The sequence below is a fragment of the Rhinatrema bivittatum genome, chromosome 1 (genome assembly GCF_901001135.1).
Source record: "Rhinatrema bivittatum chromosome 1, aRhiBiv1.1, whole genome shotgun sequence".
Lineage (NCBI taxonomy): Eukaryota > Metazoa > Chordata > Amphibia > Gymnophiona > Rhinatrematidae > Rhinatrema > Rhinatrema bivittatum.
The window spans coordinates 549787303-549814901 of NC_042615.1; the positions used below are offsets into that span (position 1 = coordinate 549787303).

The 27599-nt window shown below is 40.5% G+C and overlaps 1 protein-coding gene across 3 annotated transcripts in view; it reads left to right on the plus strand.

Moving 5' to 3' along the window:
* The window catches only part of VPS13A (vacuolar protein sorting 13 homolog A), a 745426-nt gene that overhangs the window by 541996 nt on the left and 175831 nt on the right, over window positions 1-27599 (plus strand). For all 3 annotated transcript variants that reach the window (XM_029616432.1, XM_029616443.1, XM_029616452.1), the window contains exons 54-56: window positions 2852-3084; window positions 13247-13400; window positions 16284-16430. In XM_029616432.1, the coding sequence (XP_029472292.1) occupies window positions 2852-3084; window positions 13247-13400; window positions 16284-16430 (534 nt within the window). The remainder of the gene's footprint in view (window positions 1-2851; window positions 3085-13246; window positions 13401-16283; window positions 16431-27599) is intronic.

Sequence of the window (27599 nt, forward strand, 5' to 3'; positions counted from 1 at the left end):
CAGCTCCTTTTAATCCAATCCTAAAAGTTTACCAGTGGGTTTCAGGCTCCAAGATCGGAATCCCACCATCTACCAGATTTTTATATTCCGCTTTTCAGCGCTTCAAAGCGGATTACATTCAGGTACTGTAGTTATTTCTCTGTCCCCAGAAGGCTCACAATCTAACCCCTAGATTCTTCAAAATACGCTAATAACACATGGATAATGCCTGCACTAAGAAAAAATTTTAGAATTACCACATCATGTGATAACATAGCGCTTCGAATCGGTAGTATCGCATGGTCTGGTAAACCTTTTGCACCCCACGATAATTCCTGAGAGAGAGATAGAGAACGCAAGAGCGAGGGAAAGCGAGAGAGAAAGAGAGACAAGCTCTCTATAAGGCCCTCATAGTAGTCAAGTATTTATCTCTATAGGAGGGGCAGCTAATAGCTCGAGGTGGTGGTTTAGGGGCCAGTTTTACATGCAGCGTGAGATGTACGAACAGCACAGTTCACCTCAGTGAAGATTTGACGTCATTTGGAGTGAAGAAAGTCTCACGAAGATGAAATTTTGTACTATGTTATCTTGCCCTAGCTTGATGGTTCCCCTGTTATATAGTCCATCAATCTAGGGCGAGAGAAGATAATAGAAATGTCATCTTTGTGAGACTTTCCTCACTCCAAATGATGTCAAATCTTCACCGAGGTGTACTGTGCTGTTTGGACATCTCACTCTGCATGTAAAACTGGCCCCTAAACCACCACTAAAACTTCACCTTGAACTATTAGCTGGCCGCCTATACAGATATAAATACTTGACTACTATGAGGGCCTTACAGATAGGCTCACTCGCTCTCTCTCCCCCTAAGCCCAGAAATGGCCGAAATACAATTTGAAAAATGTATCGCAAATTGCGTTACAGCCATTTTGGTCATATCACACAGCTTAATGCTAGGAAAAAAAGGTGTATTTATTTCCGGCGTTATGCTATCGCCCTGTGCAATATTGCCCCTCATTTCCATAAATTCCACCCAACTCCTCCCTAACTCCTTCCCTTTCACAAAATTTGCATTTGTGCCATGCACTAGTGTTATCGCATGCGTTAACACCATAATGCATTTTGACTAATGATCCTGTAAGCTTGTACCTGAGGCAATAAAGGGTAAAGTGACTTGCCCAAAGCCACAAGGATCAGCAGTGGGATTTAAACCCTGGTCTCCACAGTTCAAAGTCAGCTGCTTTAACCACTAGGCTACTCCACCACTCTCATCTACTGGAAATCCCATTTATAAGAAATTCATTTAGCAGTCACAAGAGAGGTTATTCTGTGGAGCAGGTCCTTCCATGTGGAATACTTTACCTAATATTTTAAAGTCTAAATCAGATATTTGAAGATTTTGAAAAATGTTAAAATCTTATTTCTTTAAACAGGTATATGAAGAATTTATGTAAGGATCATCTGTGTTGGATATGTTTTTCTCTATTTTTTATGTTTTTAACACCAGTTACTTGATTTGTCTGCTATATTTTGTTATACCAATATAGGGGTAGATTTTTAAAAACTGCGCGATTGCGTACTTTTGTTTGCGCAGCAGGCGCAAAGAAAAGTACGCTGGATTTTATAAGATACGCGCGTAGCCTCTAAAATCCTGGATCGGCGCGCGCAAGGCTGCCGATTTTGGGCAGCCGGCGCGCGCCGAGCCGCACAGCCTGCCTCCGTTCCCTCCGAGGCCACTCCGAAATCGGAGCGGCCTCGGAGGGAACTCTCTTTCGCCCTCCCCTCACCTTCCCCTCCCTTACCCACCCCCCCCGGCCCTATCTAACCCCCCCCTACCTTTATCCATGGATTTACGCCTCCCAGAGGGAGACGTTAATCCACGTGCACCAGCGGGCTGCTGGCGCGCCGAGACCTGACCCGGGGGTGGTTCCGGAGGGTGCGGCCACGCCCCCGGAACGTCCCGGCCCGAAACCACGCCCCCGGGCCCGCCCCCAAAACGCCACGTCGTTCGGCCCCGCCCCCGGCACGCCCCCTTCCAAAAACCCCGGGACCTACGCGCATCCCGGGGTTCTGTGCGCGCCGGCGCGCAAGGCTTTTAAAATCCGCCCGATAGTGTTTTAAAATATGTCTTATGGTGGATTTTTTGAGCTTTTATTGCAATCTGCATATGAAGGTAGATATATAGGCTAGAATTTTTTAAATAAATAAATAGGGAAAAATCCATAAATTCATTAATATAATAGGGAATATCCATCTAAAATATATTTGGGAGAAGAAAGTGGGAGATCAAAAGATATTAAAATTAAAATAAAAGAAACAAGCACTTGATCATATAGCCTGTTCATTAACAATTCTATCAAAGTTAGGGGAATCTCCAAGAGATCTCTGAACCAAGAAAATCTCTAATGAGTTTGGGGATATAGAAAATATACCTGACATTACAAAAAAAAAAAAAATCTCATCACCATAACAACACTCATTAGATTAATAATTTACTCAGCTATATTTAGCTTGAATCCCAAACTTAAACCTAGGTTATCTCAGTACTCTAGACTTCTTCAGCTTGCTTTTCTACAGCTAATCATCTATGCGTGCCTGGGAGAACAATTGACCCTTTATGTTTTCTGTCTCTTAATGTCAATATCTCCTCTTAATTCAAGAGGCAAGGTTTTCCATAACACTGGCCCTGGATACGTACAGGGAAGTGCCAGTTATCTAAGTAGGGAAAAACAGATACACTGTGTAGCCTTAGATTGTTTATTTCTTGGTGTACTCCTTTGTTTCTGTATAAGCAGTCTTTGCTTGTGTTTGTGAATTTTATAAATATATGAAAAAATATATATATGAATCAAATATTTTTGTTCTTTTCCAGGACAAGGTGCAAATTATGTACCTAGAAGACATTACAGTGTATTTAGTCTCATTTTTTGAAGGCTTGCAACGGATTGTACTCTTTACTGAAGATCATAATGTATTTGAAGCAACATGTGAAAGTGAAAAAGCAGAGCTGGCAGAACAAGAAGTCACAATATCATTACAAGATGTTGGAATTTCATTAGTCAATAACCATATGAAACAAGAAGTATCTTATATTGGTATTACAAGGTATAATAATATGAAGAAAATGGTTGTGAAATGGTTGTTTAAACTAAATCTTGCCCGCTTAGAACTAGCAGTCTAAATCTGACTAGAGATACTAGGCATCGCCAGGTAATTTAGCACTGGGTTGAATGGCTAAGCAATTTGTCACTGGATTAGTGCACCAGTCTCTTTCAAGACATGATTTGAGTTCTCCACTACCGGAAAGCTTTTGATTTATCTAATCTTTTAAGAGGGCAATTTTTAAAATCGTGGGCAACTGAAAAGTCCACCAGTACTTCTACCCACTGGTTTTGCACCAGGTTTAAAAAAAAAAAGTGCATGTAGACCTTCATGAAAACGCAGCAAAAAGTAAACATTGTGGCCCAATGCACATACTTTTACCTGCAAAGCCCTTTTAATAGGATAAATAGCCATTTGCACAGGTAAATGACTTGAAAATTGCCCTCTAAATTCTTCCTTGTTAAAACAGAAAAAATGTATTCTTTTTAAGTCTAAGGAATGAAACTCAAAGGAAATATGAAGAAATATTTAATTATTGTGAGGAAACTATATTTGGGAATAACTTACCATCAGAGATGGTAGCAACCAAACCACTTGGGAGAATTCCATCATACTTGCTATTGATATAGAGAAGGGATGGAGGTAACCTAGCCATTGTAGCAAGAGTCCTTGATCAGGGGCTTTCCTTCATTCTGTTGCCTTACTTTTCTTACCCATATATTTAGAAAAAAACACACAATTTTCCTTAATATGAATGTGTAATATATAGAAAGCCATACCCTTCTTTTTATTTTTTATGTATGTATATTCAGGCCAATATTCAGTGGCTAGTTACGTTAGCCGGATACACCTATCCAGCTAACTTAATCTGGATATTCAGCAGCATAGCTGAATATGCCTGGCTGTCTTAAAAGTTTTATATATTAATCAAGTCGTGGAACAACCTTGTTCAATCACTCTGCGATAATTATGCTTTTGTTTCAACTCATCAATTTTTGCTTGTAATTATAATATTTTTTTTTATATGTTAAAAATTGAATTTTTTAAGGCCTACACGACTGTGGTATGTAAGGAACTTTTTCTCATGTTTGATGGTGGAACAAAATATTCTTTGTAAAAAAGTTTAATTCACAAAGAAAACATTTTTTTGTAGTAGGTTGAAAGTTTCATATACTCGTGTAGGCGTCCCTGCACCTGAAATGCATTTATAATCATAAGAACATAAGAAAATGCCATACTGGGTCAGACCAAGGGTCCATCAAGCCCAGCATCCTGTTTCCAACAGTGGCCAATCCAGGCCATAAGAACCTGGCAAGTACCCAAAAACTAAGTCTATTTCATGTAACCATTGCTAATGGCAGTGGCTATTCTCTAAGTGATCAGGGCTCCTACACAGCAAGCTGTTCTGACGTCCCTATGTCTCACCTTGCACACCCTGATCTCTCTGGGGTTTCTCATCAATTATCCAAAGTCCAGCTTAGTCCCATCGCAAACCCTGTCATTCATAGGAGCAGACTTGGACACCTTCAAAGCGAAGGCATTTCTTCCTCGAGAACGAGCTCTCATCATCTCCTCTCTCGCCCATCAGCTGCAGTCTCGACAACGCTCCACTGCATGTCACTTTCTAGTCCTGCTAGGTCACATGGCATCCTCAGTACACGTGACTCCCATGGCTCGTTTTGCCATGAGGATCCTACAGTGGGCTCTAAGGTCACAATGGATTCAATCATCTCAACCAAAAATCAACCCACTTCGTCTATCTCTAGCTTGGTGGAAGAATCAGGCCAATCTCCTTCAAGGCCTTCCTTTTCAAGCTCCAGATCCTCAAATAACCCTTACAAAAGATGCCTCCAACATCAGCTGGGGAACACACTTTGTCAACTTACAAACTCAAGGATCCTGGTCTCCAGAGGAAGCCAAACATCAGATCAATTTCCTGGAGCTACGAGCAATCAGATATGCTTTCAGAGTATTTCAGGATCGCCTCTCCAACCAGGTCATCCTGATTCAAACGGACAACCAGGTGGCCATGTGGTATATCAACAAACAAGAACGGGCTCCCACCTCCTGTGTCAGGAAGCTGCACAGATATGGGCGGAGGCCCTCTCCCACATCGAGTGATGTACCTCAGGGCCAGCTACTCGCCGGGAGTGGACAATGTGTTGGCAGACAAGCTGAGTCGCACCTTTCAACGAGTGGTCTCTCAACCTCGCAGTAGTGGACTCGATATTCTACCGTTGGGGCTACCCTCACATAGACCTCTTTGCACCACTTCAAAACCGCAAAGTAGAGAACTATTGTTCTCTCACTCGCAGCCAACACTCAGAGCCAAGAGATGCATTCTCCATCTCATGGGCAACCGGTCTCCTATATGCATTCCCTCCACTTCCACTTCTCTCGAAGGCTCCTCCTTATGTGAATTAAAAATTTTTTTTTGCTCTTTTTTACAATATGCGTAACTTCTGTTTATTGAATTTACCAATCCAGGGGCTTTAAAATTTAAAGAACCAATCACGTGTACTGACGTATCCAACATGTCACTCTCATTCATCAGCACGTCCATTCACTGGTGTCTCGCTACTCTGTTATAATCCCTAGTTTGACAATTCTCTTTAAACACGCCCTCCTCTGCTGCGTTCTTCTGGCCCGCCCCCAATTTATGTGGCTGCATTCTAGCCGCATAGCTCATTATATGGCTAGAATGTCGCCGCATATAGTGATGAATATCACAGTTTTGCCATTTAGACCTAGATGTATCATTTTGCTATAAATTTTGTGAGAATAGCGCTCAGGATAATAAAAAAAAAAAAAAGGGAGGCATGGTTAGGGTAACTTTCCAGATACCACAATGTGCACGATTTACATTGCAAGCTGAGAAATGCCCAGACAGGCTTTTATCTGCTGCCTAGCGAGAGAGAGAGACAGACAGACAGACTCTTTATAAAGCTCTCATATAAGTAAACTATTTATACCACTGTAAGAGGGGCAACTAGTAACTTTGCACTCTGTCTAGCTTGATGCACTCTTCCTAGCTGCTATCAGTCTAGGTTGAGAGTGCATTGTACAAATTTCATCTTTGAGTAGCTTTCCTCACTCCAAATCACACAAAATCTTCACTGATATCTACTATACTGTTCGTACCTGTGACTGTGCATGTAAAACTGCCCCCAGAATCTCGGTCACCACCAGAACCTCACCCCGAGTTCAGAATTGCCCCTCTTACAGTTCTATAAAATGTTGCCTAATATGTGTGCTTCCCCAGAGGCACTCTAGCTATCTCTCCTTTCCCTGCCTGAAATGCACAGCTGTCACAGACATAATGCCAGTAAAAAAGGTGTAGTTATTTCCGTGTTAAATCCTGCGATAGCGTGCAATACCTTATCGCATACAATGTTAAGCACCCTTCATTTTCATAAACTCCTCCCACTTTACTAAATTTTTTAAATTTGCATACACCTCGCGATGCATTAGGGCATTATTGCAGGTGTTAGGGCCCTAACACTCAACTATAATGCCCTAACGCAATTTGATAAATGACCCTGTTTGACAGATAACTTTACAGTTATCAATCTAAAAGGCTTTTGAATATTCACCTCTTTATGTTTAATAATGAAGACAAAACTTCCTTGTCTGGAAATATTAAGTATGCAGAAATTGGTTTGATTGCAGCTACTAGTAAGTATATGCTAAGAAAAAAACGCTATACCCCAAATCATAAAGAAATAACTATCTTAAAACATTCTTTATTAATCATTTGCAACATAAATACATCATCAATACAGTAATCTTAAGCATAACTATAAATACAAATATAAGCCACAATCACATTAAATTAAAAAAAAAATAATTGCAAACTAACAGGTATGCTAAACAAATTAAACCAAAATTCAATACAGCTTGTAAGGGCCCAAAAACCTATTAAAATCATGTAGACAAACCACAGACGACAAACATAACACAGACAAACAACTACCACCCCAGAAAAATAGAAAATAAAATAAAGTACAAAAAAATATTTTAAAAAATCCCAGTACCTAAAAAATGTCCAACAATGACCAGAAAAGAAGGAAGAAAAATATCTCCAAAAAAATGTTCACACTTATTTTAACTTGACTCGATATAACTCTCAAGAACTGTTGCAAACTCCACATGATAAATAGGATAATACAAAGCCATAGATTAATCATTATCCTCCCAATTGGATCCCATTCATTTCTAAGAAAATGGTGGTTTATCTTAGTGAAAATTACGCATAATAAAAACCATGCTGCTTTAAAGCTTCAAGTTAAGCCGCACCGGCTTCTTCAGGAGTAATGCTAGTACATTGTCAAAACATGCATCAGTATGTTGTTAATGTTCCCCACCTTCATAGTCTCTAAAATAAATAAATAAAATAAACACCACCAAAACATGTAAAAATAAAGAAAAACAACCCCCCCCAAACAAAGTTGTTACAATTTTAACTATAAAGAATGCTATAAAATGCTCAGAGATCAAACCCTGCCGCCATTTGGAAAGCAACTGTAGCAACCTATATCCACATATATTCATATACATGCCATCCAATCAGGTGACCCATACAATTTAAAGGAATAGAATCATACACAAAACCCCCCTCCCTTCATTCAGTCTTATTTTTAACCCCACAGGAATTAAAAAGCTAAAGTCGTAAATCCACTTTTGTTCTTTCTGAAGTAACTTGCAGTTAATATTCCCTCGTTTGTTATTCTGCAATTTTCTAATACACAAAACCTTATGTCCCCTATAACATGTTCTTGTTCCAACCAATTCTCCATCAAAGGAGCTGTTAAACGCTGCAGATGAATAGTACTACAGTTCTCCATTAACATATCTTAATAGCTCTTATAATTTTTCTAATATATGTCAGATTGCAAGGACATTTGAGATATACCACTTGTTGAGATTCACAGTTAGTACTGAAATGTAAAATCTATAAGTTTTGCCCATTCATGGATCAATAACAAACTGTAAAGATAAAGAGAACTTGCAAACCTTACAATGACCAGAACACTATTGGCCAAGGTTACTGAGGGGGATATGATAGAGGTCTATAACAGTGTTTCCTAGCCAGTGTGCCATAATAATGGTGTCTCTTCAGACCTGATCAGGTGTGCCATCGAAAAGTCACCACTGTCTGATTCCTAGACCAGCACCTGGGCACTATTCTCAGTGACTTGCAGCATCAAGAGACGCCAGCAGTGACCTTAAATGTGTAGAAGCTCCTTTCTAAGAACTTGTATAATCATATATGCCTCTTCTTACTCAGCATGAGCTCCTGAGTGTGGTAATTAATGGGCAGCAAAGAAAGCATGAATAGCTGGGTCCTGCTTTATGCAGCATATACCCTGCTCACAACACCTCGTTTTCTACTTTCTGAGTATCCTCCTTAGAGTCCTTTCAGTCTTTGTCTTGTCCCAGGCAGAGTGAGACAGGGAAGGCATGTACTGAGCACTGGATATGACTCACTCTGAGTATTGAGAACAGTAAAATGCAGGAGATCTTACAGCCACATATGGCAGTCAAGGTAACTAACTGAGCCAGCTGGCTGCATCACACCGACTTCTCCCTGGTCCATCATAACAGGTATTTATTTATTTCAAAAGTTTTATAGCCTACCTATAATGAACCTGCCAAGCTAAGCAGGTTATAGCATATATACAATTACATTAAAAGCATATTTAAAAAAAGCATTAAACATTAAAACATTTTCCATTATTGCCTGTTAAACATTCTGCCTAGAAGGCTACACAAACTATAAACATCTTAGCTAGTCTTATTATCAGTGTGTTGCTCCATCCCCTCTCTCCCTTTGTTTTAAAATTTGGAAGAGAAACTGGGGGTTCTTCAGTCCTTCTCTAGCTCTTCGTTTGGCTTTGAGTCCTTCATCTCTTGCTCTGAGGAAGCAGGTGTGCCACACAACATTTTTGTTAGTCTAGGTGTGCCTTGGGCTTGAAAAGGTTCAGAAACACTGGTCTATAAAATCATGGAGGACTAGAACAGGTAAATGTGACTCTATTATTTACTCTTTCAGATAATAGAAGAACTAGGAGGCACTACATGAAGTTAGCACGTAGCACATTTAAAACAAATCTGAGAAAATTCTTTTCACACAATGCACAATTAAGCTCTGGAATTCATTGCCAGTGGATGTGGTTAGGGCAGTTAGTGTAGCTGGATTTTACATGTCCTTTTATACACAAAAAGCAGATGTTGTAAAAGCAGCACATGAACCTGCAGTAATTGCTAGTGTTAGTTTATGATCCTAACTACCTAAAATGTATATGTAGTATAGGGAAGTAGACAGACCATATCATATGATAGATGGACTGAAGTGAACATTGTTTAAACAGTAAATCACAATTTACATGTGCACATATATAGGCACGTTGTACTGTATGTAAAGGATGTACACATTGTAGAAACCATTCTCGTAAGAAAACTGCATTGTGTTTAAATTCTTCAGTAGTGGTGCAGCCTGGTTGGCCTCTTTCTGGTAAGGTTCTTTGGTTTCTGTCAGTAGCCCTGGTCACCAGTGCGTCATAGCTCAATCAACTACGGGTCAAAAATGTGGGTATAATAGCGAATGGATTTACCTTGGGACAGGGCGGGTGTTCTGGAGCAGGAGTCTTCATCTGAAGCAGCTGTCATTCCCCATGGGTTGAGCCCTTGGGTTTAGGCGGCCACCAGGTCTTTTCAGGCACTTGGCAGGCCAGAGGTCCAGAGAGCAACAGGGAACCAGGGAAGGACCAGAGCAAGAGAGCAGAAGACTAGGGCAGGACCAGATCAGGAGCCAGAAACTGAAGCAGGGAACCAGAACCAGGAATCAGGATCACAAAATGCAGGAATACAGGAAAGAGTCCAGGCAACAGTATGAAGTGAACTCTGCCATTGAACTGTTGAACCAGCAAAGGTGTTGCCAGCTGACTTCTTTATGTACTGTTGTCTGTTGGGGACCACACCTAATGCTGGTCTAATAAGAGGCCTTCAGAGTCAGACCTTTTTAACATTTCTTGATTTGATATGTACCTGGGGATCTGTGTTGCTGCAAGTTTAAATCCTGCTGTCCCCATCAGTGTTGTGGTCATTGTAAGATTTGCAATATTTCTTTATCTATACAATTTTTTGCTTATCCACAGATGGGCAAAACTTTGTTTCTGTACTAATTGTAACTCTCATCAAGTGGTTTATCTCATGTACATGTATCCTGCTATATATTAGAAAAACTATGAAAGTTATTAAGATTCGTGTCATGGAGTACTTAAGCAATACTTATATCCAGACCACAGTTTTAGAAGCTCCTTTGATGGAGCATTGAATGGAACAAGGAAACATTATAGACATACCTGGGAACTCTCTGGATTTGGCCCGGAGACTCCGGAATTCTAAGAGAATTACCGGGTCTATGGGCCAATACCAGAAATCTCCGGGTGCTGCAGCAAAACCAATCTGCTTGGACCCGGAAAGAAGAAAGGAACGTCATTGGTCTTGTGCGGCTGAAAAATGAGGAACTTGACAGTGATTTCTCCCATCTCCAGACCTTTTTAACTTTTAACTTTGCTTCCTCGTGACACCACCTGCTCCTGCACAGCCTGTTTTCTGTTTCCAGCCACTTGCCTGCCCCATCCTGTTTGTCTTGGCCAATCAACATTGCGATTTCCTGCCAGTGCATCAAACAAAGAGTAAGAAACAGGCAGCGCCCACTTCTGCAGCACAGGAGGAGAAGGAAGAGGCTGCTGCTGCTTCGGGAGCCCAAGTTAGAGTCTGCTGTTGCTAATGTGTTTTGAAAGGGGGGGAAAGAGAATGAATGAGCATGTCTGTGAGAGTGAATGAGTGTGTATTTGTGTAGGAAGAAGAGAGCCGAGAGTGTATGTAGGAGAGAGCTGAGTGCAAGTGAGCATGGGTGTGAAAGTGAGTGGGCATGTGTGTATGGAAGAGGGAGAGGTGAGTGTGTGTGTTGGTGGGAGAATGGCAGAAGTAAAGGTGTAGACATGAGAGAATGAGGGGTGAAATTAAGTGTGAACGTGTAAGAGTTTATGAGCAAATTTGTGAACATCCAGTCCCACTGTGCAGTTGCCTCCCCCCACCCCCCAATCCATGGTAATCTCAGGATGACTGGAAGTCAAAAGTTCCCAGGTATGGTTATAGAGGACTTAAGGTTTTGTGTGTTAGAACAAGTGTAAAATAACAAAGGTGGTAGATATTAACCTCATTGCTTCATGAAAAACAAAATTGGATTTATGACTTTGACTTTTTAATTCCTGCAGGATTAAACAATAAGATCAAATTTGGGGGAGTGTTTCTGTGATTCTGTCCCTTTAAATTGTAAGTGGTCATATGATTGTATGGTCTGTGTATGAATATGTTGCTATGGGGTGGTATAGCTGCTTTCAAAATGGCAGCAGGGTTGATCTCTGAACGTTTTATGTTACTTTGAAGATAAGATTCTAACAACTTCGATCTGGGGGGGGGGGGGGAGTTGTTTTTCTGTGGTTTCTGTGTGTGTGTGGGGAGGTGTTTGGTTTTTTTAATATAGAGACTATGCTATTGGGTACATTTATAACATACTGATGCATGCTTTGACAGTGTACTAGCATTCACCCTGAAGAAGCTGGTAGATGAAATATGTCCGATTACCTTGAAAGTTTATCACCACCTATAAAGAAGCATGATTTTTATTATGTGTAATCTTGACTAAGATACGCCTCCATTGTCATGATAATGAATGGGATCCTGTTAGGAGGATGATGCTTACTTTATAGCTTTTTATTCTGTTTAGCATTTGGAACTTTGCAATGGTTCTTGAGAATTACATCAAGTCAAGCTAAACTAAGTGTGTGAATTTTTTTGGAGATAATTTTTCTTCCCTTCTTTCTGGACATTGTTGGACCCATTTTTTAGGTATTGGGATTTTTTTAACTTTTTAATGTTACTCTTTTTTTTTTTCTTTTTTATTGGGGGTGGTTGGTTGTCTTTTATGTTTTATATCATGATTATGATTACTGCTATGATGATGTCTTTTGTTATGAATAATTAATAGAGTGGGTTTAGAAGATAGTTATTATTTCGAGCACAGTTTGTTTTTTTTCTTGAAAATATTAAGTATGCATTTCATAACAAAACATTTATATTACTGAACAGAAAAAAACCATTTCATGAACTATATACCTTATATGTAATGCATGTAAAGTATAAAGTTCTAATAAAATATGGCATAAGTTCCTTTGAAGCTTTGTGAGACAGTGTGAAAAATGAGTGTCTTCAGCAAAGCAAGACATGTAGCTACTCTATTAAATGTATGAACACCTGGAGTATCTGGTCGCAGTTCTAAAATGTTTTGAAATGTTGCTTTAAGTATTATTTGTTTAAAGATTTATATATTTGGTTGATATTCAAAAGGATAACATGTCAGAGGGATTCTTCTTGCTATTCTCTCTTTATAATTTACAGTCCCATCACTTGATAATCTTTCTAGCAGTAAAGCAATTCGTGCAAGGTAGTTGGCCCTTACAAGCTTTTGTGTCGTCGTCCCCCTTTATTTTTCCTCTTTCTGGTACCAACTGCTCATTGTACTTCAACTCATAGTGGGTTTGAAAAATCAACAAAAAAAATCTAATAAGAAAACAAATTTGTCATGTTCTTGTGTTTGCCATCTTAGAAAAATTGTTACAAATCAAAAGCATCCTTTGTTGACAAGGACAAGTAAAATTATTATTCTTTAGTTGATATATTTTCTCTGTTGCCCACTTTTTTTAAGTTAGACCCAAATGATAGAATTTTGAACATCCACAGATCTAGTATTGCTACAAACCTGTTTATATGAAATCTGAACAAACTTATATTTTTGTGTGATAGTGTAACATCACATATTGTTGACTGTATTGTCCTGTGACACCAGTTACATTTACAATATTTTTAATTTTTGTTTTGATTGGTGAATTTTGTACCATTCCTGCAGAATACTTTACAATTATCAGCTCATGTTACTAGCTGTATCATGAAAGAGATTCTTTTATATTAATGTGCAAATATGAATTTAGATTTTTTTGACAGTTGTGTACTTTCTGGGTAAAACCAAAGGCTAAATGTGAAAAAAAAAAAACATTTTTAGACTTACATTGGTTTTGTTTTGTTTTCTTTAAACAAGTTCGGATTTAGTTTGGGAGATGAAACCCAAGAACAAAGGAAGATGGAAACCGATGAGCATTAAGCAAACTGAAAAGTTAGAAGCAGCATTGAAGGAGTACAAAGAGTCCTCTCCTTTAGAAAATAAAATTGTTGAACTGGAATCAAATTTTCAGGTACTATTTGAGATTGTTTTCTGTTTGTATCAGTTTATTTGTTGACTTTATGATGCATTTCAAAAACACTTTAGATGTTCATATAATTCCTTAAAACTGTTATACTCTAATACCAGAGCAAACAGTCTATTTAATATAATTATATGTTTTAACCTATTCTAATTGAGCAGAAATATGGCATAGAACTCATAATACATTGCTATTGGTCAGAATGCTGTAGTCTAATACACTGCAGGGCAGGCATTTAATATTCTATAATATTTCAAGCTGGGAGAGTTGATGATCTATGGTGACTTTTTTGTTGAGCAGGCAAGGAAATATAAACTGAGTTTGCATATTAGCAAACTGCATATTTGCAATTAGTGATAAAATCTTAGTTGCTGTGATATGACAACACAAAGCAAGTGTGCACCATGGCCCACCCCTACCGTTTGCCTTGTCTACAGACATCTGTCTACTCTGCCTATTATTAAATCCTCCCTCGAGTGTGATTGAACGTCAGATGTACAAAGTATGTTTCCCATAGATACAAAATGAGAAAAATTTAGTATATCTGGTCCTAAGTAAGTGTAAGGCTTACTAGGCCTTTCCATAATTGTGCAAGAGGAAGCTTCCAATAGTGGGATCACATGGGATCCTGTGGTAGTCTACCCAGTAGTTCCCTAGGTAGGTTTTTTTTGTTCTCGACTCAGTTTCACAGCGGTGCACTATCGGTTCCACCACCGACATCAAGTTTGATTTTGCTTCAGTTCTTTTTCAGTTGAACATGCCTAGCAGGTTCCAGTGATACCCCCGATGTGGCAGGGCTATGTTTATCATGGATCCCTATGGTAGATGTATCCTGAGCCTCGGGGCATTGCATGATGTCCATGGATGTGTTGCAGGTGTGCGACCATGACCCATGAGTATGTGTGAGGAAGGCTGAGTTTGAGCTCCAGCTACCAGTGAGGGAATGTGTATGTGTGTTGGGCAGGGGATGGGGGGGGGGGGGTGTGTGCTCTATTTGTCATTGAAAGATATGGCTGTGAATGTGTACGTCTCTTGTTCTTTCTGGTATTTTTTCAAGTGCACATGTACAGACAGTTTATGCATGTAAAATTCTTAGCTGCAGGAAATATGTGTAAATTTTCTACGTGTGGTGTTTTCCATCATAAAATTCCTGGCTGTGGAATTTTACATGTATGAACTATCCACACATGCATATATGAAAAAGGATACAGGTGGACACCATTGTCAGGCATATAAGGCATTTCTACCATCCTTCAATATAAAGAGGACCTATAAAGGTCTTGCCTATAACTTGTTAACCTTTCTTTGTATTCAAGTGGATTAATGTGGCAACTGTAGAGCGGAATATAATGTTTAAAATAAACTACAGTATTTTTTCCATGCATCTCCTTGGTCCAAGCAGGACATATCCAAAATGACCACAGTCCCATAACAGAACTTTTAGTAGCCATTTTAGAAATCTAGTAGCTTACTAGAAAAATAACTCTTCATTTTTCCACCTTTTCTTTAGGTTTTGTAGAGGCATTTTAGTTGGGTTTTTTTGTTTGTTTGTTTGTTTGTTTTTTTTAGCAGATTTGGTACCTCCAGAATTTAGCTGGATACTCCCAGTATACTATAGAAATAAGTTGTTTTTTGTGTTCAAAGTTTTTATTAGTATAAAGAACAAAAAATAAAAATAAAAAATAGTGATATAGGAGGAAAACAATAGCTAAATGAAAAACCAAAGGAATATAGCCCTTTATACACAGCAATTACATAGCTAAGAATTCAGATACAGGTTTTCAAATTGCATGGAATTTAACTTTACTATGGGTTTTGCTCAATGCAACCATTTCATATCCATAAATCATATTAAATCATAACCACCAGAAATATACATTTAGAAAATAGTGTTCTTTCCAATGGTCAAAACTGCCTGCAGCACCAGTGCAATAAAGATATCAAGAAATTTACTAGAATACTGCTGGAGGGAGGGATCCAGTGAAATGTTGGATAAAACAATATTAAGGAAAGAAACTTCCTCAGATATATATATATATATAAGATTTTGCTAATATAGTCCCATACCGGGGACCAAAAAGGGCAAATTTAGCTGCATGAGAAAAGGATATGTTCAAGGGTGCCATCAGAAGTTGAACAATGACAACAGTTTGGAGGTATTCAGGCCTACCTTATTTAGTTTTACTGGAATCCATGTGACACAATGGCTAAAAAAAAGTCTAAGGATTGGGTAATGCCAGCTACAAAATAAATTGATTTTTGGATCAGAAGGAGTATAGTCCAGAGGGATGAGGTATGATCCTGGTATTTTTTTTTATGCATTCTGCCTTTTGGATCGCAATTCTCTCTTTTTATGCTCAAGTCAATTTAAAAATCTCCTTCAGACTCTTATTATAATTAGGGAACTGGGAAGCATTTTAAATTGTTTTTCTGATTTAAAAAAAAAAAAAAAATCTGAAATGGCAATCCGAAAGGCATATTGAATCCATAAAAGCTCAGATTCTTTCATGCTTCTTGGATCACAAAACAATGGTAAAGATTTTTAAAATATTTTAAATTTAATTTTCTAATGGTAATTCTTACCTTTGTCAGAAGATATTTCTGCTGGACAATTGCCCTGGTCTAGATGTTAAATGCTTTCCCTTTCATCCAACAATATCTGAATTTCCAAATGGATAATTATGATAATCCTGCTGCCAAATTGCGCTTTTATCACTTGGTTATAAGTTAAATAGAATGTTTGTGAAACCAGGTATTTGTAAAGATTTGGTATTACATTCATACTACTCAGAATCAAATTTGTATAATTTAGATTGTTCATATCGGCTGCTACTTTTTGAATAGCAGAAATCTGAAAATTGTTTTATTCAATAGGTTTGTTTAACTCCAAATGGAACCAACATGAAAATCATACAGCCACATGAAGCCCCCATAAGAAGAAACTTCTTGCCAGCTCTGAATTTGGAGTACAGCGCTTCTGCCCACCAAAAAGCCATAAGAGTACAAATCTACAGAATACAGGTATGTTCTAACAGAGAAGCAAGAATAACGATGTTTTACGAAAAAAGCCAGAAAATGTAGAGAGACCATTCTGCAGCAAAACAAGCTGTACAATATTTGTTTAAACGATCCAGGTATGCCCATGTAATATTAAACACAACATTTATTGTTAAAACATTGCTTTTCTTTTTTCAAAATTTTTTACTTTGAGGAGTTTTTTTTATTTAAATGGAAAGGGTTACACTTACTGGAGTGGTAAGCTAATGGTATATGATAACCCATTATTTTGTTAAAGCAGTGTTTTTTGTATGTATTTTAATCATTAATTTTGATTCAGATTTTTGGAATTACTCTAAAGATCAGCATTTTCCATGGATTCACATAGATGGGTCATGTGACTTGCCATGTAGAGAGATTTTCAATTTTAAGATTTCTAATGTTTTAAATTCTGCTTAGCAGTCAGTTGATGACTTTTCTTGCCAACTGTCTGTTTCTTTTCTTTCTCAGCTGATTGAAGGGCTTCTCGCATGTGCTGTATTTTTAGTTTCCTCTTCCTTCTTTTCTTTCCCTCTTTTTTCTGTTTTGGTCCATCAATGATATCTTCAGGATCTCCAGTCTAAATACATTTGTTTGCAGCCTGAACATTTGCGTAAGATTTGAAGGAGTTGCTATGTACAAATTCCACCATAGTATCAGTTCTGTCTGAATTGTAATTTGACTACACATTTCACACAACTCTTATTCTTCCTTTAAGAATTTTTATCTTCTTTCTCTTATGATGTAGAGAATTCATCATGAAAATGTTCCTATTGGCTTTGGATTAAAAGACATGCATTACATGAACCACTGACATGCTGTGCCTTCTAATTTAACTCAAGATATAACATCTCTCTATTTGGAGTTTTTGAGAATGCTTTGGTTTCTTTTTAGTACTTCATTGCTATTAGATAACCTTAACACAGCAATGCTTCCATAATGCTTTGATGCCTTTGGTGGGGGGGGGGGGGGGGGGGGGGGGGTATCTTTGTGCCTAGAGATGGATTCCAGAAATTAGTGAAGTAAGCCTTTCTGTTACTGGACTGACTTCAATATACATCACCTTTGTTTGACTACTGTAACTTATTATTGTTTTATTCCCTAAAATGGTCTTGATTCAAGGGCATTTGGGTGACTTTTCACTACCTTGAAGCTTCTTGATACTTGAGGAGTACTCTGGTTGCTGAAGGGTATTTCTGCACATCAACACTTTGAGTGCTTTGAAATCTAACCAGTACATTGATGCTTTGAATTAACCTTGGCACAGATACCCAATGACTCAAAGCAGCTTATAGATTCAAGTGTGCATTGGGCATTATTGTTTGTGTTTCAAAACCTTTTGAATTCTCTGGTATCCTTTAATCACTTTGGTGCTTCAAAATAGCTTCCACTCAGTAGTCAGGTTTCAGTATCTCAAGACTGCTTGGTACATCTGATTTACTCAGATGCATTGAAAATACCTTTGTATATTAGCTCCTCAAGAATGGATTTGTTCCTGTAACATGCTTGACATCTGGTAAGTATTTATTTGCCTTGAATTAATCCCAGTGTAAGATAACTCTCAAGGCTGCTTTGGTACATCAGATATGCTCCAGCGATTCAGCAGTGCCTCTGTGCATTTGTGTCTTAAGAGTGTTTTAGCACCTTGAGGGGCAATTTTCATGCTATCTGCACAGCTGCTAAGTCAGCAGATACTTTTTACTCCTGGTCTTTGCACCAGTTTTCATAGTGAAAGATGTACTTTCTCTCAGAACATTGATGAGATTTGCACCTATTTTTCTCCATGAGCAAGCAGGATGAAGTTAGCCACACAAGTAGGTAATGTCATTTGATGGCACTGAGAGAGAAAAAAATTTTTTTCCTGAGTATGTGTGGACTTGTCTGCCATGAAAGTCTCCTCAATCATTTTTATTCCAGGTGTGTCATGTCTGGCCCTTCTCATGATATACCTAATTACACTGCCTGTCCTCACATATCCCCAGGGCCAGAAGGTCAAGAAACCATACATTTCAAGACTTTGTGACACCTTTGGCCTCTACCACAGGGAAGAAGAGGAAACCATCAACTGAAGGACCTTTACCAAAATTTTTAAAAAGGCAGTCTTCTCATACTTGATTACATGATTCAGTGCAGTCTCGACAGACGCCATTCCCTCTCCAATAAAGAGAGAGATAAATTATGCTGTTTGGCGCCAAGGGATACTGGCACCCTGCTACCAGAGAATCGTTGGGGCAGAAAAGGGCAAGAAGTCATCCTGTGATGCATGATAAGATATTCATGCATTGATCAACACTGTCACCCGAATCTTTTTGGCCCAGGTATTCTACCAGCATAATCCACTAGTAAAAGCACCAGAGACTTGTTGGCCCCAGAGTTTTTGGAGCTCTGCAGAGCCGTCATGAATTTGCCTTTGTTTGGAACCACTCGTTAGCGTCCCCAGTACTTTGCATTTAATCTGGAAAACAATTATCTTCAGGAGACGCTGCTGCACTCATTATTAAATGTTATAAGCTCATCTGATTCCTCAGCAGGGCTCCTTTACATATTCATCACTCCTACATAGGCCTTACCGCTCATTCTTTGGGCTCCTGTCCCTCCCGATGCAGCCCATGTGGTGAAACACGGTCCGTGTCAAGGGACCAAAAATCTGTTCTCTTCAAGCATCTGTGAATAAACAATGAATATGTTAAAATTAATTCTTTGTTTCTTCGATTGAGCTCTTTAAGACAAGATTCCATGAACGTAACCAGCGCTATACTACCTACTACTGTGGTCTGTATCTATTACTATATACCGCTCATCTCCACTCCTCATTAGCTTTTACCAAAATCTTTGTGCCAAGAGATATCTTTGGCACAGAATAGACAAAACAGGAAAATGTCAGAAGCTTCACCTGCAAAGCAAATCCATTAGGTGTGCCAGTTTTGATCCCAGAATGATGGTTCTTTCCCAGCAACTCCTCCAACAAAAGGAGAGCCAACACCCCTTTGTGAAAAAATGAGTAGAATTTTTTTATATTTATTTATTTGCAAAAAGTACTTTACTAATATGCTAGACTTACCACTGGCTCTTCCATTGGATGAAATGTCTCCAGTTCTGAATATTGTGATCTCCAAGTTGGACAGTAAATCTACTAATCTGCCTTATTAATGTAGAGATGAAATGAGCCATACTTTGATCCATCCCAATTTCATGACTCGTCTTCCAGAGATAGAACAACTCTAGAAGACCCTCCTAGTGTCTGATTCACAGGAAGGTTCAGAGTCATCTTATGTGTTTCTGTCATTAGATTGAGTTGAAGGGGAACCCACAGGTCTTCTGTTGGATTTCTCCTTCTGCAGCCTAGGAGTACATCTCCTGAGGACATCATATATCTGCCTTTTTGCAAGAAATGGCCAAAAAAATTCCATTCAATTTACAAGAATAAGAAGAAGCTAGAGAAGATCTTTGGTTTAGTTTTAGTACACAGGCTGCTTCAGGAGCTTCAAGCAAGAATTTAGCAAACACCTTTGTCTTCCCTGCCTCTAGCAAGAAAGTTAGATCTCAAATACATGGTTCAACCATCTCTGGGACCTCACATGGTCCAGCTCTTGTATCAGTCAGTAGTAGTAGAGTGGGCTTTGAAAAAAAGTAAAACATTGACACATTCCTTTACCCCTCCTAGTAAAGATGCCAGTATGCTGGATAATATAACAAAGAAGGTCTTCTAATCAGCCATAGTCAATGCCAGAAAAGCAGCTTATCAGTCGCATATGGTTCAATATATGCATTCTTGCCTGCAAAACTGCAAAATATAACAAATATTCCAGTAGATAAAATAGACCACTTCATTCCAGTAATTCAAGAAGCTGAAGAATGTGTCAAGCATATACTGTATATACTCGTGTATAAGTTAATCTCATGTATAAGTTGATGGGCGATTTTAAGACCAAAATCCATTGAAATCCATTGGCCCATGCATAAGTTGAAGTTTAAAATGAGTGAACTATTAGGAAGATAAGAATTAAAAAAATAGCCATGTCCGTATTAAAAAAAACAAAAAACAAACAAACAAACAAAAAAAAGTCACGTGGTGCACTAACTTTAGGGACAAAGCAGCATGACCAGAGTTAGCTGCATACATTAAGTGGGTAACTGCTAATATCAGCGTTAGCCACTTAACTTATGCGGCTAACTCCATTCTGTTTAGGCGGTTGACGTATGCGGTAAAATTGATGGTATGCATTAACGATGTGCAGTTGTTTGCAACGAAATAGGAAATAAGGACGATATTTCCTATTTCGTTGCATTTTGGTAAGCAAAAAAAAATGATAGGAAAACCCAGCTTTTTTGGGCTTATTTTCTGACATACATTTCTCGACTTTTACACTTGTATATATGGTAATCAGATCTGCATATAACACCTGTAATATTAGCCTTCTGGCTGTTGGGGCCTGAAGGCTGACTTGATTGCATGCTTCAGGACTTTGAAGATGTACATGAGAAGCTTGCAGATGCTTCATGTACAAGTGATACTTTCTTTGGAGAGAAAGTAAAAGAGACAGTAGATGTTATTAAAGATTACTGTGCTACCCTTTTTAATCTCAGCAGCTATGAATGAATCACCCTTTACTTCCAGAAGAGGTCAACATCAACCCTATAGGAGCCAATTCTTTCAATGGACAGACACAGTGAAATACTTTACACAACTTCTACTTACAGAGTTAACACAGAGCTTCAGTAATTTCACATGACTTAACTTCAGTATACACATTATTAAGAGCTTACAGATCTTCCACCAGGATCTCACTTTTTCACTTGGCCGCTGAGCCTTCTGAATGCTGGGAATGACTTCCTGGTATCCCAGCATGCCTTTTGAATTCCCTGAGGATCAGTCTGGATCCTCAGGGACAGAACCATATATGAAGCTATTGGTAGTATTGGACTAGATTCCTCAGAGCCATTCTTTGACTCTACACACAGCACATTAGCCCTGAACTGAACAAACTGCAGTTCAAGTCCAGCTGTAGCATCTTCATCCATGGTCAGCACAGTGAATATGTCCAATACTCTCAATGAATCTCTGCTAGGGTGGTTGGATAATTTTACATTTTTTAAGATGTTAGTTTTTTTTCACTAATTCCAGTTTCAAGAAACTCTTGACACATGCTTATGGTCTAGGTTGGGGAATTAATATCAGAAATCTGTGCTCAAGGAACATGATCATGAAATAATTTGCTTTATATAAACCAATTAGAACTAAGAGTGATCTTTACTGCTGTCAAGGTGTTCAATACATGGTTTAAGAGCAAGTTGATAGTGATGCAGACAGACAACCAGGTAGCAATGTTCTATATATAAAAAACCCAAAAACAAAAGAGGAACAGACTTATAATCTTTTTCTAGAGGCATCCAGGATTTGGAAACGGCTGATTTCCCAGAGGATTTTTCTTCTAGCTGTTTATTTACTGGGAAACCAGAATTAGACAGCAAACAGCTTAAATCAACAACTACAAACACAAATGGTCACTACATGATCAGATAGTGCAAGAGCACACTGCAAATAGACGGTTTTGCAACATTCCTGAATAACAAGCTTCGTGCATTCTTCTTCAGAAGACCTGCAATGAATAGAGTGGCTGCAGATGCTTTCTCAATTCCATGAAATTTGAGGGCTGCTTTACACAAGTCCCACCAATTCCTCTTATATCCAAAACCAATTCAAAGGATAAAGGAGAGAGGGGAGACAAATGATTTTGAAAAGCCCCCATTTGGTTTCTGTGGCTTCAATGCCTAGCTTTTCAACAACCAATAAGATCATGAACACTCCCATCCCTCATCACAAAATGCAATAGGAATCTTCTATAATCTCAATCTTCAGTCTTTATCTCTGACTGGGTGGATGTTGAAAGTCAGCTTTCAGTTTTCCTAGCTCTTCCCATCTACAGTCTTGGAGATGGGGTAGATGAAACTCCATTTACAGAAAGGAATGTATGGGAAGAGCTAGGAAAACTGAAAGTGGACCAAGGCCATGGGGCCAGATGTTCATCCCAGGATACTGAGGGAGCTCAGAGATGTGCTGGCGGATCCGCCAACTGATTGGAGAAGTGTGGTGGTGGACCCGCTCCACAAGAGTGGTAGCAGAGAGGAAGCTAGAAGCCGGTTAGTCTCACCTCAGTGGTGGGAAAAGTAATGGAGACTCTGCTGAAGGAAAGGATAGTGAACTATCTACAATCAGAAGCCATTGGTAAATAACATGGTCTCACTTGTGACTGCTCGCCAGCTACTATGGCTAAGGAACCCATGCAGCATGACTCACCAAACTTACTTTTAAGAACAAGCTCCTTTTTGCGAAAGACTTGAAGTCCCAATCACCCAGACTTCTGGAGGGTAAGGCTAAGAGTTAATTTTCTTGTTGTTCAATTAGTTCTTGCTTTAGAGAGTGAAAGGGATACAGACCCAGTAGGACTTCTGTGTATCTGCAAAGCCAACATTTTCATATGATTCAATTCTATTGAATGGGATAACAGAGAAGCAGAAAAGAAAGGGCTATTGGTGGAAGGGCTCACTTTGAGTATATATAACAAAGGAAAGAATTCTAAAGATTCAAGATCAAGTGTGCAGCTGTATGTCAGATTGGAGTCCTAGGTGGTGGAATTACCTGCAAATTCTAGGCTCAGTGGTGACTGTGCTGGATTTGGTGGCCTGAGCAAGGCTACACATATGACCCCCTACAAAAATCTCTCCTATCTTAATAGTCAACTCAGTCCCAGGCTTACTCCTCGAGACTTCAACTGTCAATGCACACAATGGCTGTCTGCTCTGGTGGTTCAGTGTGGAGAATCTGGAAGCCAGAGTGGATCAGGAGACTCAAACTTGGGTTACATTCATGACTTATGACAGACTGTTCAGCTGGAGTGTCTACTGTCAAAGACAGGTGTATAGGGAATATGGAGTCCTCTGGAGGTTGGTTAGTCCATCAGTCATTTGGATGTGAATCACCAAGTAAAACAAGTCATCTCAGATGGCTGAAGAAGTGAGTCTTCTCACATCTTGGGCGGAACAACCTATGCGGATGCTATCAGTGGCACACACAGCAGGAGTGGAAAATGTTCAAGTAGATTTTCTGAGTTGGCACATTCTGGATCCAGGAGAGTGGGAGCTACTGAAGAAAGTTTCTCCCTTATTGTGGCCAGGTATGGAAAGCTCATTATGGCTCAAAGCGTAAAAACTAGGAATATAAAGGAAGCCTAACTCTTCAGCCACAGGAGAAAGGAATGTTCCGGGGGTCTAGAAACATTGACACAGCCATGACCTCCCTGCGGGCTCATATATGTCTTCCCTCCCTGGCCTCTTGTAGATCTAGTTCTGCAAAAGATAGAAGATATTAAAAATCAAGTAATTACGGTGATACCGGATTGGCCCAGATGCCGTTGGTTTGGGCATGCTGTCTGAGACTCAAAAAGGGAGAGCCTTTCAGATTGCCACAGAGCAAGGGCTTACTGGTTCATGATCAAATCATATGCAGAAATCCAGCTCTGTTTTCTCTTACAGCCTGGCCATTGAATGAAAACGTCTAGCAAGGAAAGGTTACCCCAACAGAGTGGTTTCCTTGATTTTCCAGACCTGCAACTGATCTACCTCACTAGCTTATATGAAAATGTAGAGAATTCTTGAGTCTTGCTATACAAAAAGGGCTGCATTACCATGAATCACATTAATGGCTACAGTTTTAACCTTGTAGGAAATTTTAGAAAAAGTGCTAGCAGTCAGTTCCCTTAAGGAACAAGAGGCAGCTATTTGTTATGGGGTAACTTGCAGGGGTCATCACTGGCAGTGCACCCAAACATTTTGTGTTTCTTAAAGGGGGTGTAATACATTTGCCCTACCCCCAACCCCCAGGAGGGAGGGAGTTGATTCCCTCATGGAACCTGAATTTAGTTCTAAAAGCCTAAACAGCAACATTGAATGATTTTACTTTAAAGACTGTTTGTTTTTTGTTTTGTTTTTGGTAGCAAATATATTCCACTAGGTGGATTTCTGAGTTTCATGCTCTATTGTAGGGAGCCTTTTCTAAGATTCAATCAATCAATCAATCAATAAATAAAGAGACAGTCTCCATCCACACAGTGCTTTCCTTTCTTCCTAACGTGGTATCACAGTTCCACCTTAATCAAGTGGTATTTCTCCTTTCTTTCAGGAAGGATTCTTCAGTGAAGGGTAGTGAGGACCTTCACCGGTTGGATGTGTGCAGGGTACCTCTGTTACTTGAAAGTATCCAATTCCTTCAGGAAGTTGCATCCTTCATTTGATCTGTTTAGTGGACAAAAAGAAAAGGCTGCTTCTAAAGCATCTATTGCCATCGGTTTTTCTTACATTTCTAGAGGTTTACCTCCTCCCAGAGGATTGAGGGCCCATTCAACCGGGGTCCATGCCTCTTCGCAGGCAGAATTGTGCCTAATTTCTCCTTTGGAGATTTGCAGGGCAGCTATATACCTTGCATTCATTCATGAAGCATTATCTGGATGTCCAAGCTTCAGAGGGTGCTGTCTTTGGCTAGGGCAAGCCTTATAGTATCTCATCCAGTCAGAGGAATGACTTTGCTACATCTCACTTGCCTAGATTGGTCTGGCGGGACGAAACAAAGTGAAATTTAGTCTTACCTGTTAATGTCCTTTCCTTGAGTCATGTCAGACCAGTCTAGGACTCTGCCAGACTGATTTTGCCAGCTGCTCTCATCTTTCTTTGTTTTTTTTCTATCAGTGGGGCTTACCCTATACTTACTGAAGAGATTTCAGTATGTAATTTTATACCTTGCAATTTCATTTCTTTTGAGATTTTTTGTTTGTTGGTCTCTTGAAGTTTAAAGGATTACTGCTTTCTCTGTCACTGTGAAGCACCTGATTAAGGGGTTGTTAGGGAAAATTGTAATTTCCTAGCGTGTAGCAGGTGGACTCAGGACCAATGGTATAGTGTACTCCTGATAGCAGTTGGAGACAGATCAGATTTCAATCTGATGTCAGCCCTAGTACATATACCCCTGCAGGAAGTGCAGCTCTTCAGTATTTTCCGTCTCCATAGCAGTTAGGGACTTTATGCACGCTCGCACAGCATTAGAGTAATTTCACCAAAGAAAACCAAAATAATAAGAAGAAATCTTACTTCTACAGACGAGCCCTGCTCTCCTGCGGTGACACCCAATGGGTCCCTCCCCCAGTTGAGAATTCCCGAGGTGATTTCCGCAATCCCTCGGAGGTAAGCCTCTGTCCGGCGGCCGACCCTCGGCATGGACTTAGCCCCCAACATCGGGCGAGGCTGAGAGGCAGCGGGTGCAACCTCGAGTGCAGCGGTGAAGGTATTTTCCCTCTTCCCCCGCAGCCGGAGACCGCCCGGATCGAGATCGGGAAGCGCCGAGACAAGGTAAGGTAGAAATCTAATTAAAAGTCTCTGGTTTCTGAAGCTCGAGGAATCGCACAGGTCACCAGCCAGGACCAGTGCCACCGGGTTGATCTATCCGAGCAGGGCTAGACCCCGGTTAGATCAGAGGGTCCTTCCATGTGGAGACCCTCCGAGGTGGTCGCCATATTGTCCGCGTGGTCACCGTCACCATTTTGATCTGTTCACTGCCCCGATCCATGTGCACAGAGGCGAGCCGTGTGCACAAACACCTTGTGACACAACTTCACGCGCACAAGTACCGTGCGCACAGACGACGCGCATAGCTTCACGCTTACTGTGCCGGGCGCACATCTCCCTGAGCGCACAACAAACCTACGCACACAACTCCGACACACCGGAGTGCACAACTGTATTTTACGCATACAAGCCATGGCATCACCGGAAAAGAAGCTCAGGGCCTTTGCCCAGCATGCCACATTAGAGCTGCACAGCATGAGGAGGCCACGGCCCTGTGTATACAGTGCAAAAAGGCCCTAGGGGATCCATCTCATGGCCCTTCCCAGACGGTATGGGGTTCTAGCCTCTCGAACAGTACACCGGACCTAGCATTGCACAGCGGGACCCCCCCTCAAATGGGGTTCCCCAGGGACACGGTGCCCCTTAGTTTAGACCCAGCATCTATCTCCTGGGTGGAATTCTTCAAAGGTCTGCATACCTTCACCCACATGCAACCGGGGCCCCCTATAATATGGCCACAAGCTCCACCAGAGGACCTCAATGTCCCGGGACCCTCTATGCGCAGGGAAGTGATCCCACCATCCAGAAGCCCCACCTTCGGGGACACGGACAACTCGAATGGGGATTTAGAACCCCTGGAGGAAGGGGAACTCCCGGGGACAGAGCCCCACCGAACCATGAAACGCTTCTTCACCAAGGACGAGCTTCCAGACCTTGTCACACATAGCTTAAAAGAGCTTGCTATCCCAGGCACAAGTGCCTTAGTGGAACCTAAGATGAACCCCCTACTAGAGGGACTCCGTCAAACCTCCCATCATTTCCCACTATTACAAGCCATCCAGCAACTAATTGACCTGGAATGGGATGCCCCGGAAACTACGTTCAAAGGGGGGCGTGCACTGGCAGCCATGTACCCTCTGGACCCAGCTGCCAAAGATCTCCTGGCATGTCCGAAAGTGGATGCCATGGTCTGCGCGGTCTCGAAGCGCACTACTATCCCGGTGGAGGGAGGAGCAGCACTCAAGGATTCTCAAGACAGACGCCTGGAATCTATCCTCAAACAGTCCTTTGACGTCTCTGCTGTCTTTACAGATCGCGGCCTGCTGTGCCGTGGTGACAAGCGCCTGCTTATCACAGACCAGGAACAACACTCCTGGGGAGGCCCTGGAACCAGCAGTTTCATTCCTCGCGGATGCCGCTTCAGATCTGGTACGCACAGCAGCTAGGGGAGTCTCATCCGCCGTGGCAGCCAGAAGACAATTCTGGCTTTGAAACTGGTCGGCCGACGTATCCTCCAAAATGAGACTCACAAGGATGCCCCTTCAAGGGAACCCTCCTGTTCGGAAGCGAACTAGAGAAACTAGCCAACAAATGGGGCGAGTCCCCACTGCTGCGACTACCGGAGGACAGGAATAAGAGAAACCAGCGATCCTTCCCCCCGAACTTCCAGGGGCAGAGGATCACAGTGCTTCAACCCATATAGAAGCACATATCAAGCGGACTGCCCTGCAGGCTGAAGCCAGTCCTTTCAGAACAAGC